Below are 13,230 nucleotides of genomic sequence, written 5' to 3'. Positions count from 1 at the left end.
CCCAGCCTTGAAAGTTAAACTTTCTCATTTCTTCCATATTCTATCGATTACAAGCCCATCCAGACTTAAAAACAGGGTAATTAGGCACCACCTCTCCATGGGATGGGGACAAGGTTCTCATAGAGCATGTGGGATAGGACATATTATGCCATATTTTGAAAGTTCGATCAGCTACATGTGCATTATCTCATTGAATTCTTCCACTGTCCTTGGAGTAGGCATTATTGTTCCTTTACAGATGAAGAAACTGAGGCTCAGTGAGCTTAAGTAACTTGTCTGTAGACAAAGCCAGTACATGACAAGGCTGGACTTAAACACAGTCTGTACAAAGCAGATGTTCTCCAATAGCATATACACTGTTTACAGGAAATGCAAACTGACGAAAGTAAGACATTAAAGGCCAGTTCCCCCTATGAGCAGGATCAGGAATGGGTAAGCCTTCTTCTTCTCCCCCATAACCCTGATGTCAGTTAATATCTTCCCCATATTGCAAAGGAGTCTAGTTCCTGCTCATAACTCCTTAAGGCATTGCTTCCCTGAATCTATGGAACTCCTGTGTGTATATTTGATGCCAAAAGTTTGCCGGATACGTGCTGACGTAAGGGCTGCTGCTCCCTTATTTACCCATAAGAAGTCATTTGGCAAAAGACTCTGGAGAACAGTGAACTGGAGGGAGATCTGATCCCTTTTGTAAAGGCAGCACCCAGAACCAATTTGTGCCGGGAATATCTTTTCTGCCATAATCCCCTTTTGAAATATATCTTCCCTAAAGTTCAAACAAGAACCACTTCTTATAGGAAGTCATCTCTGATGCTCCCTTGATACTTACAATCGGAACATTCAGATGATACTGGGTACTTACTGCTTGCTCTGTTCTATCCTGACTGCCAAATGAGTCTTCCATGGCCCCAGATGGCAAGGGCCATGCCCTACTCTTCCTCAGGTCTCCTCCCCCCACCACAGGAATGATATTTTGTTTTTATTACATACTCAATAAATATTGACTGACTAAATTAAAGGTCCCCATAAACATTATTATATTATTACAGGAGGACACATGTGCACCTTCGAAAGCATTTTTGAGAGCCTACTATATCACAGGCATTGTGGTAGCTGCTAATGACCCTTGTGATCCAGGAGCAGGAATGTAGAAATTAAAATATGAGCCTCCTGGGCACTCTGCGGTGTGTAATATAACATATCAAAATTGCTGTCTAGAAGTGAAGCATCCTTGGTCAGATGAAGAGGACTTCCTTTCTGTTCTATTTAAAGCAAGTACTATAAGGCTACAATCTCTATCAGCTGTCAGATGATTCTAGAGTCAGACATTTAGAAAGTTACTGAATAGCATTTTTGAAATCCAAAGTCTTGGCTTTAGCTTCTCCTATAAGTTGTCTGAATGATGGTTGTAGCTGGAGCTATCCGACAGAAAAGGATGGGTCTTACTATTTTTTATCTCAAACTAGTCTTCTTGTAGTAAGCAAATTTCTCTACTATTCTTTTAATTTGTCACCGCTTTACCTCAAAGTGTTCTTAAAAGCCACGACCTTTGGAAACACCTTTGAAAGTTCAAAATCAGCTGATAAACCTGTTCATAAATTATGGGGAATTAATACCAGTGTTTCATCCTCACTCATTATTCACATCATAAATTCTTTATTCATATATAATCCTATTGTATAACACTATTTCCTCAACACACCATCACCAAGGAAGAACAACTCCCGTAAATAATTAACTTTGGGTTATGAAAGAAAATGTAAACATTTTATTTGGCAGTTGTTTCTGAACACATGAATAAATAAATGGAAAAGTACATATTAATATTTCTTTTTGGAGTAACAGATATCATGAAACGCTTATTTACACATCTTCACTGCAAAGAACAGTTACACAATTCAATTTTGCCTTATAAAAGGTAAATTCCCACACCACTGGACTGGACAGTTAAGGATGGAGATACTGGTAGTGCTTGGTTCTAGCAGTCTCAATGTGTGAAAGGCATTCATTTGCAAGTGTGATAAGAAGAGTCATCATGCATTGAATTCATCCGGACCACGTACTGTAGAAAGTTTCTGATGGCGGCCACAGAATTTGTGTGTCATGCGCTTAAGTCAACTATGACATGTTTGTAAATCTGTGTATTTCCCTTAAAACTGGAAGCAAAAAGAAAATTACGCTTATTAATGGACACACGTGTGAATGATCTTGGTGCCTGAACATTTAATTCCTGAAATTTCACAAATTTGGCTTTCTCTGCATCCCAGTTATACACTTGAGTGAAAGAATAATCACTTCCGAGAATTGCATATTGATAGTTATTGATCTGAAGAGGCTGGAACACCATGGATCCTCGTGATGGCATCCTCTGAATATCCTGAAATGAGGAGCCTCCCCATTTCATTACTTTGGAATCACCAATGAATCTTGTCAAGCAAATGTACACGTCACCTTTCACTGAGAAGTGCTTTACAGCGTATACATCCTCCATGTTAGGGATGTCAGTTTGGTTAATGAATAATTGTGTTGCTTTGTTCCACTGATAAATTACAGGACGCTGGGAACTACTGGACAAGATTAAATGAGGCGTTCTGAGTGCCTGGGGTGTTCTGGCTATTTCTAGATATTCCACATCAGTGTCCCTGTACCAGGCATGTAAGGATTGATGGGAGTAGAATCCATTTCCATTCCATTTGTAAATGGTAGTAAACCCAGCTTTTGAACTGTCAGCAACAACAAAGTACCAGTTGTTTTCAATCTTGAACGTTTCAATGTCATTGGGTTTTCGAATTTTGAGAATTTCAATATCCTGGATTTTTATGAATTTATTTGCAAAACTGTCTCGCTTATAGATGTGAGAACCGCCAAACAGCTGGGCCACGATAACATAGAGCTGAGTTTCAATGACTATAGGCTTGCATACTACAGTGGATGTGCCTGGGAAGAGACAAATGAGAGATTAGTTGGATGGCCATCCTCTTTTGGAGGGTGCAAACATGTGAGCTGAGGCCAGACAACTTCCACCAAAGTCAGCTTGAAATAAGAGATTTTCTTGTTTGATTAGGCAAAGCCAATCTCCAAGACCTAATGGCATTAGGAGCCTGAAGTTATGTATCTTTTTGTTTCACGGGGCTTTTTAACCAACAATTGAGTCGTCATGTCATATCCAACCTGCACTAGATGCTTAGGGCACATGGTAACAGCCTAAATTTTCTTCTCTAACTTCTTACAGAAAAAAAGCATTGTTCTCCCTGACATATCATGAGTTAATCATTGTAACTGTAGTGAAAATGGGTATTTATGGAGCACCTACTATGTGCTTTGTGAAATCATCTCAATAAAAATTTCTGACAAGCTTAAGAGATAAGTATTATTTCTTTCCCTTTTGTGATGAGCAGACTGAAGCTTAGAGAGGTTCAGAGCTGCTAGGAGACAAAGTTAGGATTCAAACCCAGGCCTACCAGCATCGCTATGCTTTTCACCCAACCTGGGGTGGGGAGGTAGGTGTTCCAGGACTCCTAGCTCAGGCTAGGATCCTACAAGTTTCTAGAACAATCCCACAAAGTTTTGAGTGGTTTGTTCTAAGTATGAAATGCTTCTTGCTCTAGAATAACTGATTTTCCCCTGAGAAAGTGATGCCACTTGTTATTTTTTCGAAGCTTTAGGTCACTGATGACAGAAGAAAAGAGAAGTAAGAGAGAAGTGAAAGGAGCTCAGCCATAGGTGATGCTCCTGAATGTTACTTTGGGAAATCTCAGAGAACAATATGGGACCTGTCGGTGGCCTAGCTCAGTATACTTTTGGTAAGAGTTTAATATTTATTAATCGATTTGGATCTAGAGGGAGCTTGGCTCTAGGAAATCCAAAGAAAGGCAGAATAAATCTAGGTCCCAGGCCTTTTCTGACTGCAGCTTAGGGGCTTCTGGGGCAGTAAGTCCTGCATCCACTCTTTCTACTAAGTGGCTCCGCCCATAGGTAAAATTATTCTATTTACGAGCCTTTTTAGGGCTCAACTGATTGTGTGACTTTGGGAAAACCACTAATCTTCTCAGGGATTTAGTTTTCTCTTTTGTACAATGAGGGTTGGGAGTAAATCAGGAGTGGCCACTAGATTTCAGCTGTGTACCCATGTGGATTGACTGATTGATTGTGACTGCCTGGAGAAATGTGTTGAGAGGGGTTCTTTGGCCACGTCTGTACTCAGCAGGGAAGAGCACCATGATAGATTAGTAAAGTCTATCTAGGGTGAGGGAGGGGATAGTGACCGCATATGTGACATCTATTTGTCATCCTAGACTAGCTGATGCCCTCTGAAAGTCTGCAAAAATATTCATTTCTCTTTTAAGTGCTCATCTAAAGATTCATTCAAAGCAATTGATAAACTGTACGCAGGTAAGAAGAAGCTGGTTTAGACTGCACAAAGCTCTGCAGCAATCCATTGGAAAACTGAAGGGGGTTTAGGGAGAAAGAGAAACATAGGCTTCCTCTTTGAGAAAGAAGGATTTTAGAAGGGTCTCAATTTGGAGGGGATTTCTTCTTTTGGGCATCTCAGTCTCAAGCAAGACCTAGGCCTGTCTTGATCCTTCCAGCAATGAGGCTGATAACCGTCAACAAAACCTAATTAGGACCCTCCCGGTCTTGTCTAACAGACCTTTTATGTTTGAGTGATTTTAGGAGAAAATTCAAATGTGTTAGAAAATAAAGTGGATATAAACATTTCAGAGAGAGCCCCATGTTCTAATTTATGACTTAATTTTTTTTAAGTTGTTGAAATGAGAAAGAAACTTCAGAGATCACCTGAGTAAAAAGTTTTTATGGAAAAAAATCAGCGTCTATTGTCAAATTAAATGCAAAAAATACTGGAAAGAGGCTTGTTTTCTCACTGCAGGACTTCTCAGAGCCTCTAATGTATATTTTTATGAATATCTGAGAGGAGATACTGTTCACAGATTTGTTGGACCACAAAATCCTTAACATTAACATTTTGTAGAAGTAATGTTTGTGCAACAGAGTTTGAGATTTATTGATCAAGAATAATCTCCTAATTTTATAGTTAAGAAAAGGAGGGGCCCATTGAGAGTGAGTGGCTTGCCCAGTTTGTTTGTGGCAGAACTTGGATTAGAACTCATTATTTCAGTCCAATACTTTTTTTCTGCAAAAAATAATCCATCTTTTATTGCATGTTTACTAAGCTAGGTCCTATGCTACGTTTCTTGAATATATGATTGCATCATCTGATAATAGCCCTGTGAGTTAGGAGTTATTATTCTGATTTTATATGTGAGGAAATTAAGACAGGACAAAATCCCAGATCACTTAGTAAATGGTAGAGTTGGGATTTGAAAGCCTCTAAGCCTGCCCAAAGTATTCCCCTATATCATTCATCTTATCCTGTTGCTTTTGACTCAAGCAGCTTAACTTTCTACTCAAGATATAGTTAGGCTTTTCATACCTGTAATGTTGTCATAATTCCGGAAGGTCTTTTCTACATGGTCCCATTCAAGGAAAATGCATTTTCCAGTAAAAGGCTGAGCAATGACTACATACTCATCATTCATATAAGAAAAAGTGTCTATGGACAGTGATTGATAAGGCAGGTCTTGAGACTTTGCAAATTCTACAAAAATAGGAAATGATGATGAGTAACGGTGTGCTAAAAGCCTTGTTCCTTGGCTAGATCTCAAACGTCTATAACAAATACATTTATTTTAGAGAAATGGTAAAATAGCATTTTTACTTTCTTTTAAACACAAAGTTTTAATGGTTCACAATAACTTAAGAATAAATTGTCCAGTTGGTTTTTTAGATATTAAAAATATCGGTTTCTGAACACTCAAAAAACGTAGGCCTTATTTTCACAGAATGATTTAAAATACATTACCTGTAATGATACAATCAAAATCCTTGGAGGAGAGACTATTGATTTTGCGCTTCTTGTATTCTGGAGGGCCTTCACAGTAGATGTCTTCGACAGTTGCATTGGTGTGGCCTAGCCATTCCACCAGCCACTTCAGTTTACAGTCACAATTAAATGAATTCCCTCTCAGATCCCTGAAAGACAAACTTCAGCTGCTTTTGCTCTATGAGGGTCCTACTTACACAAGTGTGACTTCTATTTTAGCAATTAACATGTACAGAATGACCCATAATCATTATGTGATGAATGCCCCATAATCTACCTTGAACTTGACTGATTAATTTTGGGGCTTAGAAAGTTACCAAAGTGCACCTATGAAGGTCACTCCAGTCAATGGAACCTCCTAACTTACTCTGTCTTAATTTCACAGCTAGTTCAGTCTAGAGCTATGCCATCCACATAAATATAATGTGAACCACATATGAAATTTAAATTTTTCTACAGGCACATTAAAAAGGTAAAAAGAAAAGATGAAATTAATTTTAATACTATATTTTATTTTACTCAAATCATATAAAATATTATCATTTTGACATGTAGTCAGCATAAAAATTAATGAGCTATTTTACATTCTTTTTCATACTAAGTCTTTGAAGTCTAATGTGTATTTTATATTTATAGCATATCTCAATTCGGATACTAAATTTTCATCAGAAATACCTGATTTGGTTTTAGATTTAATGAACTCTCCCGTTGAAAAAAATAGTTTCTCACACCTGCGCAGAGTTGTTGCAAACAGACTTAAAAGTTTTCGACAATTGAACCAAGAATCTGTTTTTAAATTTAAATTTAGTTTTTTACTTCGTTTTAAAAAAATGAAGTAAAATTTACAATACAGTTTCTCAATTACACTAGGAACGCATTTCAAGTGCTCAGTGACCACATGTGTGGCCACCACATTGGACAGAGCAAGTCTAGAGGAGAGCTTGTAATCATATTTAATTAAATCGAGTGAGCTATTTGCTTTCCTTTTCCCTCACAGACATAATTAATCCTGACCTTAGTTCATGGTCTACAAATTCAATTTTAATAGGAAATGACTGCGACACAGTAGAGTTAACGCAGACATACAATAGCTCATGTTCATAATAAACTATACAGCCAGAATAGGTAGTTTAAATTTCCACATATGATCCCAGCTCATTAAGTTCTCTGTTTATTTGTATTCCTTTTGTTCAGAAATTCTATCTCCTTTTCTAAAACCCTTCTTCATCACACAAAATTCCTAAGATAGGTACTCCTACTCTTTACAGAGTACACAAATAATTTGTAAATGTTGAAGCATTAAAAAATTTTTTATGGAACACATTCGAGAAAACCAAGAAATCCACTAAAAGGCAATTTGGTATGGATTCTTTTATTTCTTAGATAATTCTTGATTTGGGCATATCAGAGTAGGCCCCAGAGGCCAAACCCATTATGAGATTCTTTGGAGAGACTGAGCCAGTTTCAAGTAGTTTATTTTTATTTTTATTTATTTTATTATTTTATTTTATTTTTATTTTGTTAGTATGAGGTACAGGCTGACACAAAGTTGAGTCAGAGGGTCCCCAAATAAGCTGTAACCCCAAGTCTGTGATGGAGTACCATCTAACTTCTAAGACATTCCTAAGACTGACCTCATCTTCCAAGAATACTCTAACTCAGAATAATGAGTGTCAACTTTTCTGGGTTATTGTTAACCAGAGCAGATAACTGTTATCTATTTGAGACTTTCTTGGAAGTGTCCCGATCCTAGGACTCTCTTGAAAATAAACCATCATTCAGGAATGGGGGCAATAGGCACGGAGGAGGGGCTGGGGGAATACTACAAGAAACAAAGAAAGTTTTTCATTAGCTTACTGATTTGAAGTTAAATACTGGCTTTATGAAAAAATACTTGACTCCGAATTTTTTGTTATTGGAGAAAAGTTGATTTGAATATATATTCTATAGCAAAGTACCTGAATAATAAGAAGTCTTTTGTTTTGATATATCCTTTCATTTGTTCTAGTAGTCTACCTTATAGCATTTAAATACCTTTCTAATGTACTGTAAGGCACTTAATGAAGCTAAATTGCTTTTGAGAGGGTTAGGCATTATTACTTGCTTTGCTTACAGCAAACATACAAATTCCTTACAAAGATCTTTCACTCTGAGGCTTAAAAGTCAAAGTTTGAAAGCTCTTTTGTTTGAAAGGGGTCAAAAATAATTAAGTTTATTCTCTTCCTGGGGCTTAAGCCAAATTCCTGGGGATTAAGCCGAGATTGTTGTTCAGTATAATGAGAGAAAAGGCAAACTTTCCGCCCTTCCCCCACTTCCTGCTTCATTTCTCTGTTGACTGACCAACCCATGGGTGTAACCTTTCATCTTTATTCTGTCAGTTTCCCAGACTCCTTTATGTTTTTCCTTTGTAGTCCTATTTCCTGGACCTCATGAGAAAAAAAGCATCTTGAAATTTCTATCTGGGTCTCCTCTTCCCACCCCCTCAAAGTCCCTTATGGCATTCCCTTCCATACAGACACATACTTTGTCAAAGGAATGCCTGGACACTTACATTCTCAGAATTTCCAGTGGTAAATACCATAGAAAACTTAAACATTAGTCCAAGTAATTTTAAAAGTTCAGCCAATTTAAATTCTAAAATTCTAATTTAATTTTGAAGCCAATTAAAAATTCTAATCATCAATACCAAGCTTCTTTGTTAGCTACTACAAATTAATGAATTAATCATAGGTCCTCTTACACATTTGTTAAAGAATCCAGGCCTTTGAAAATATCTTTTGGGAGTGTCTGAAGATTGTTGTTTGCAAGGCTCCTGGGGGGGAAAAAAAGAGTGATGTAAACTGTAGTCATAAAATTTTTAAAAATGCATTTTATGGTAAAGCTTAGTTATGAGTCCCTTTTGTTTTTCCCAGACTATGCTAAATTACTTGCAGTACTATTCTTATTCTTCTAAGATACTAATCAGATTCCTGCTATTGTATTTTCAATTCCTGGTCTTTTTGCTTCAACATTCATTTAAGGTTTATGGCACTTCACGTAACATGGTTAAAACTCACACACACATGTGCATGCACACACGCACACACATGTACAATACCAACAACAAAATGATGCTTGGCGATTGATCTTTCTGTTTAGAACAGATATGAGATTCACACTCAGACGTTCAGTCTAGGGGACGTCTCCCAAGAGGTGACAGTGTTCATCTCCAAATGCTTTCTCCCCTCACACTTAGGCTTCCCCTTCTTCTCCCTCCCTTCTCCTCTAACTGATAGTACCAATAGCCCCAGAGTTTGGGGGTCTGCTTGATCTATTACTTCACCAGCACATCCTTTCTTCTTCCCGAAGTACATGCCCCCTTTTTCTCCATTTTTTTCCCATTTTAGTTCCATTCATTCCACCTCAGAAAATAGCTTTCTCATAAATACCCATCCATCCATCCATCCATCCATCCATCTATCCATCCATCCATCCATCCTCTTTAATTATATCCTTTCCCTTTCTTACAATTCTTGCCCTATTATCACAGGAATTGTTTTCTCTTTCTCTTTCTATGTGTTCTTCCATGAATCACTAAAATGATTCTAATTAAGGTTAATGAGTAGAAAATAGTCCTGACAGTCTGAAGGAAAGGGAAGTGTTGTTCATACTGCAAAAATGTGGACATAACAAAGACTGGTGCTATCTGATGGGGAAAGGTTGTAGGTACTGATAATTCTCAATCTTTAACAGCACTGTACATATACATGTTATATGCTTTTCTTAGGAGTGTTTTTATCCACGATAAAAATAAAAACTAAAACTAAAACTAACAGCCTATGCTGTTGGCCTCCAAAGCTCTTGAAAATCCAAATTTCCTTTAAAACACACTCAAAAGTCTTTTATGTCTTCCACTTCTTTTAATTAATATGAGATTCCTCAAGTGTAAATGAATAATCAAGATTTTTAAAACTGTTAAGTTACTTTTGTTGTTTTCCTGAGTTTTAGAAATTTCTACTAGATTGGAAAACTTTTTTCAATGAACCTTGACACATAAGAATGTGTGAATCAGAATGTCCCTGTCTCAATGGTGGCCGATTTTGTGAAGAAGAGTATGGCTTTGGAGTCATTCTGAGCTTGGTTTGAATCCTGAGTCCACTATTTTTTGGCCGTGTGACTTCAGTTATATATCTTCTCTGACACTCAGATTTTTCATTTTTAAGTGAAGGTAATATCTCATGTCATAAGATTGTTAGACAAGATAAATGAGATGACTCAAGATAGTATCTGAATATCTGGGCTATTCTCAATAAAGGGAAGCTAGGGGTAGGAAGCAGGGAAAAGAAGGAAAAAGGCTTCTACCTATTAATTGTACAAGAAACAGCACTGAGAAAACTGACCATATGAATTAACTGCTATGAATGTCCTACCTAAACAGTCATGATAAAATGCTGCTAAGGAAGTCTATTCAAGAATGTCTTCATAATTCATTTTCCTGCCTGGTAGTTGAAATAAGAGATTTCATGGTGTCTTGGACCAGTCCAGAGTCACTCCCAAGTCATGTTTCTCAATCTGACATCATGTATCTTAACAGTTTTCATTGCTAACTTCTCCTCAGTGGACATCTCTCCCTCAGAAACTAGCACAAATTGCAATTGGCTGCAGAGCACAAGCTTAAAGGAGGCTGGGTCATAGGAGAGTAGGCATGAAATGATGAAACAGTCAAGTCTTGAATTACTGCTGTCGCTAGGGTTGCAATTAGGAAGAGGCATCTTATTTGTGTTGTTGCCCAATGTGGTTCTTCTAAACAATGGTGGAATCTGGGAGCAATACTTCCTGACCAAAGGATTAGAGCTTGAGGCTTCACATACCCAACACAAAGGCTAACTGCAGAAATAGCTGGTGAGGTGGTCAGAAATAGACTCAGAGCTATGGGACAGAGAAATTATAATTTTGCATGACAAGGTGAAGGACTTACAGTTTAACAAATTGGGGGAGGCTGGCCTGATGGGTTGTAGAATGAGGCATTATGCTTCCTGTGACAGGGAAGCTCTCACCCAAGGAACCAGGGGATGGGAAAGGCAGTGCAGTGTGAGGGTACCAGAGAGAAAAATGGCAGATGGATTTACTGCACTCATTGAGAACCCTTCCCTGTTTCACTACCAAAATTCAATCAAACACTGACTCACAATGGACTGATTCTCAAGGAAGTAGGATGGAGCTTCATGTCCAGGTTAGGTGAGGGATAAGTATGAGATGGCTGACTGAACTCATAAAAGAAGCAGAAACAAGAAGTAAGACTCGGAAATAAGACGGAGAGACTTCTGAATGCTCAAAACCCAGGAATTAAGTTTAGACAGTTTAGATTCTCCCCTGTGTCTTTGGGAGGTCTCAGTGACATTGGGTTGCATTTGGAAAAGAAGAAAGCAGGTAATGGGGAGTAGGGCAGAAAATGTCTTAGGCAAGGGAATTATTCTGCAAAAAAATATAACAGGTCCTTGATGTAAAGCAATCTTCCAGTGCAGGCTAATGGGTATAGAATGCAGGCTGCATAGGACACGTAGAATGGGATCAGAGCCCACAAAGTTAAGGAGAGAAGTATGAAATGCCCCCACACATACCTTTTCTGTGGCCAGTTAGGAGTCATTACTAATTCTCAGTGAAGAGAATTGGAAATCTTAGAGGCCTACTGCACAACTGGGGAAAGATTTAATCTAGTATTGCCTAAAGCAGCAAAGCGTTGTAAATAGCCTACATGTCCATTAATAAGAGACTGTGTAAATAAACAATGGTTCATATTTAACATGAAACTTTTGCAGGAGATTTTTAAAAATGAGTTTTATTTTTATGATTTGACATGAAATGCCGCCTAAGTGAAAAAAGAAAGTTGGAGAATAGCATGTAGAGTGTAATCCCACTAAGGAAGGGAGGTTATATGGGTATAGATGCATCAAGAAAAGTCTGTAAGGAGATATAAAAACTATTGACCAAGGTTATATGTTGGGGTAGTTGGACTCTTTCGTTTTTGCAATGTAGATGTCTGGATTATGAGAGTTTTTATTATTAAGCATGGATTATTATTTTAAATTCAAAAGAAAAAAGATAGTTAAAATTTAAAAGAACCCTGTTAGAATCTGTATATGTAATGGTTCTGCTCAGTGAGGATTCAATCTAAAACAGTCATTTGGCTACATTCATGAAGTTCCAAAGTAATGGGCTGAAGTGCAAATAACTGTCACAGTCAGTACTTGGAGGCCTGGGTGGTCAGATGACGTCAACTTCTTTCATGGGATGAGCTTCAGGATAGAGCTACCTTCTTTCTCACAAGATTCCTACATGGCTCCAGGCCCTTATCTTCTAGGAAAGTTTAGGACTACCGTGAGCCAGCCTTGGAGCCATCCCTGTGGGTTCTTTACATCAGCTCAAAGTCAGCTTTGAGGAAGCCCTGGAGCCTCCAAAAACCATCGTTGGCTTTTGGAGGCTTAAGAGGGATTCTGGGCATTCTGAAGTTTTCTCAGAATTTGGTCCTTATGCAGAAAAGGTGCCTAGAATGAGATCTGGTTCTCTTAGGTTATGTAAACAGCTAGAGATATTGAGAGAGCCTTTCCAGGCTTAGGATTAGGGTTATTTTGGGGTTGATGCTAGGATAATTTGATTCTACAGATTCCATCTCTGAGTTTTGCCACTGGAAAGCAAAATGGAAATTTGAATCCATTAAATTTCCTCCATTTTCTTTTTCCTTCCATCTGCCCCTCCTCCTTCGCAGAATAACGGTTTAATATTATCATTAGTTCCTTCTCCTCAATAGAAGCTCTGGTTGAAATATTTTCTGTGTCTTTCGTAAAACTGGTCAAAGCTCTTATTTCTTGCATCATTTAGTGCAGTGGAGTAGCTGGGTCATCACTCTCAGAAGTGTCTTTGGCCAACTTAACCAAACCTCTCTCTGTTTCTCTCTCAACAGCTGCAAAACTGAGTAGATAACATCAATTGTATTTATTGTGAAAATTAACACATGCAGCTACTAATATTTTTATATACACGCCTTTGACATAGATTCCAGGAAAAGTCTGTATCTGCAGGAGAATTTTTAACCCTTATTTCAGATAATCAAGACCATGAAATTAATTTTTTTCTTTGATGTTGACAAAACCAGTGATTCTTAATACCTAAGTACTTTCAAATACTCAATACAAGAGGCTAAGGTCATCTATTTTTTCTGTCTTTTTGAGTAGAGAGAACTCAATGCCTTTGTATTCTTAAATGTCCCATCTTTTACTGATATGTATCTATATCGATATCAATACATATAGCTTAACATATTTTACTGATGTATATATACTCACACATGT

General features: G+C 37.7%; 1 protein-coding gene across 5 annotated transcripts in view; it reads right to left on the bottom strand.

Moving 5' to 3' along the window:
• Positions 1–1,302: 1,302 nt before the first annotated feature.
• LGI1 (leucine rich glioma inactivated 1) overlaps positions 1,303–13,230 on the bottom strand; it is a 36,899-nt gene continuing 24,971 nt past the window's right edge. For 3 of the 5 annotated variants that reach the window (XM_016164272.2, XM_016164274.2, XM_016164276.2), the window contains 4 exons: positions 8,643–8,714; positions 5,882–6,051; positions 5,453–5,617; positions 1,303–2,937 (listed from right to left, as the gene is read on the bottom strand). In XM_016164272.2, coding sequence (XP_016019758.1) covers positions 2,102–2,937; positions 5,453–5,617; positions 5,882–6,051; positions 8,643–8,714 — 1,243 coding nt within the window. In that variant the 3' untranslated portion in view covers positions 1,303–2,101. The remainder of the gene's footprint in view (positions 2,938–5,452; positions 5,618–5,881; positions 6,052–8,642; positions 8,715–13,230) is intronic. The other 2 variants (XM_016164273.2, XM_016164271.2) reach the window with 2 other exon arrangements.

The sequence above is a fragment of the Rousettus aegyptiacus genome, unplaced genomic scaffold (assembly GCF_014176215.1).
Source record: "Rousettus aegyptiacus isolate mRouAeg1 unplaced genomic scaffold, mRouAeg1.p scaffold_m13_p_6, whole genome shotgun sequence".
Lineage (NCBI taxonomy): Eukaryota > Metazoa > Chordata > Mammalia > Chiroptera > Pteropodidae > Rousettus > Rousettus aegyptiacus.
Note: the sequence above shows the minus strand (reverse complement) of the source record. Positions and strands in the feature narration are given on the sequence as shown.